The 2500-nt window shown below is 46.4% G+C and overlaps 1 protein-coding gene across 1 annotated transcript in view; it reads left to right on the forward strand.

Moving 5' to 3' along the window:
* The window catches only part of fndc5a (fibronectin type III domain containing 5a), a gene marked incomplete at both ends in the record, with an annotated part of 20494 nt that overhangs the window by 12424 nt on the left and 5570 nt on the right, over positions 1 to 2500 (forward strand). Inside the window, one exon of the mRNA XM_083683134.1 lies at positions 1592 to 1707. Within this exon, the coding sequence (XP_083539260.1) occupies positions 1592 to 1707 (116 nt within the window). The remainder of the gene's footprint in view (positions 1 to 1591; positions 1708 to 2500) is intronic.

The following is a 2500-nucleotide window of genomic DNA, read 5'->3' on the forward strand; positions in this document are numbered from 1 at the left end:
TTTGCCGCACCTCAGATGTCAGCGTGCTACTGAATGTTGTGTTGTCCCTGAAAGACAGTAAGTGACATGGTTTCTCAGTACGTGTTTGATACCGTTCCTCATTCCATTCCGTACATCGCGATGAGCCTGTCCTCTGTTTTCTACCTCCACCAGCCTCCCCTGCTCCAGCTCTCTGATGGTTGAGTCCAGCCCTGGTAATGAGTCTCGTACAGGATGTATCGTGACAGTGTATAAAATCCTCCTCCCCGCCCAAGAGAGATCAGAAGGCACTCTAATGTATAAACACACTCCATGGCCGTTCTAACAGGGCTTTCATCTCTGATTAGTCTAGAATTATAATCATATGTTCAAGTGGGCAGATGTGTACACAGAAGGTTGAACACAGTACAGACACACACACACAGACAGGCGAGTGCCCACACACACACACACACACACACACGCACTCACGCGCACGCACGCACACACATAGGCGAACAGACACACACGCACGCATGCATGCACACACACACACACACACACACACACACACACACACACGTGCTGTAATTCACGGCAACAGCCCACCTCCTTGACTTATTTCCTTCCTACTCATCCATTATGCAGCACAGGTTTATTAAGAAGTCTCTTAGAGCAGGCGTGTGTGTACTCAATGTGTACGTGAGAGTGTGTGTGTGTGTGTGTGTGTGTGTGTGTGTGTGTGTGTGTGTGTGTGTGTGTGTGTGTGTGTGTGTGTGTGTGTGTGTGTGTGTGTGTGTGTGTGGGACTGCTTGGGTGGTGCAGAATAGAATCTCACCTCAGGTAACAGCTGAGGTCCACAACACACAGACACGGACGCAGACACACACACACACACACACACACACACACACACACACACACACACACACACACACACACACACACACACATTAATTACACAGTCAAACTTATCATTACTCTTAAATCACATACCCTGTGACCCCTAATTAAACTGCAGAGGTACAGCACACACCCACCTTGAGCTACTGTAGAGTGAGTGCCTCAATATTCTACTTAATATTTAACTGAGGCTGTTGAAAATTGGACCGTTAAATAAAGTGTACAGTTCTACACTTTGTCAAATTGCAGCTGTATATCTTCGGAGTCATAATTATGCTGAATTCATCTGAATAATGGCCATAGCCCTCCCACCGTGAGCAGACCTCTGAGCAGTAAAATCTGAGGAGGGCTTCAGCAGTCTAAGACCTCACTGTGTGAGACTCTCCTCTCAATGGGCCAACGTTCAGACGTTCTCTGGAAACTTCTATATTCATTCAATATTTAGGATACTGAAAATGAGTGACAGATACAGTAGAAAACATATGACCTCCATTAGGGCTTTAAAACACAACGTGACTGTACTTACTGTACAGAAACACAACCCCTGAATCGACTGAACCAAGAATCTACTGAACCTAGAACTTCCCACAACAGAAAACAGTAGACAGTACAGTAGACTGTGTTTCATCAGTTTCTCCTGTCTGTCTCTCTCTCTCTCTCTCTCTCTCTCTCTCTCTCTCTCTCTCTCTGTCTCTCTCGGTGTTGTGTGTGTGTGTTTGTGTTTTTTCAGATGATTTAACTGCTCCTGTCAATGTGACCATCAAGGAGCTGAAGGCCAACTCTGCGGTGGTGACATGGGACATCCCCGAGGGGGACCCTGTCATTGGCTTCGCCATCACACAGCAGGTGAGAGAACACACACACACACACACACACACACAGAGACACACAAACACACACACACACACACACACACCTACGCACACACATCTACGGGAGATTAATTAGAAGCTGTCACTGATGGTTACCCACCATCTCCCTGTCGTGTCCCTCCATCTCATCGCCGAGTCGTCGTTTTGCAGAACGTGTCACATGACATTGTCTTGCCACCGGGATGCTCCCACCGGAGCATCTGTCTCCGAGACAACAGTGGTGGGCGAAGGCGGCTGTGTACACACACACACACACACACACACACACACACACTGCTTTATCCCGCACTGCACAAGTCTTTGCTTTGCGAGTACACAGACAGACATACCAATGATGTGATTCAAGTGGACAGGTGTATGTCTGTGTGACAGTCACCGTTTCTTGTCTGCTCTGTGAACCAGAAGTGTGTCTGCAGACAGACCCAGTTCTGCTCAGGCTAGCAAAGACATTTTAAGTTGTTGCAAACAGTCGCCCCACAATTCATGTTGCTCCGACCGAGTCTCAAACTTGTGACCTCTGACTTGCCAACACACGCGACCTTCTCCTCGAATACATGATGTAAACCAGCTATTGGTGGTATTTCAACTTGAGGAGTGAGTTTTACCTTCTCAACTCGATTACACATGATTAGGTTCTAAAAAGAAAATAAACGTTGATGTTGCAGACAGATACATTGATAATGAATTTCTTGGAACAGTTAAGTACCTAAAAGTATGTTTAAAAAAAAAAAGGTGCAGGATTAAAATAAACAAAGGACCGCACATGT

The sequence above is a fragment of the Argentina silus genome (genome assembly GCF_951799395.1).
Source record: "Argentina silus genome assembly, chromosome: 13".
In the NCBI taxonomy this organism is placed as follows: domain Eukaryota; kingdom Metazoa; phylum Chordata; class Actinopteri; order Argentiniformes; family Argentinidae; genus Argentina; species Argentina silus.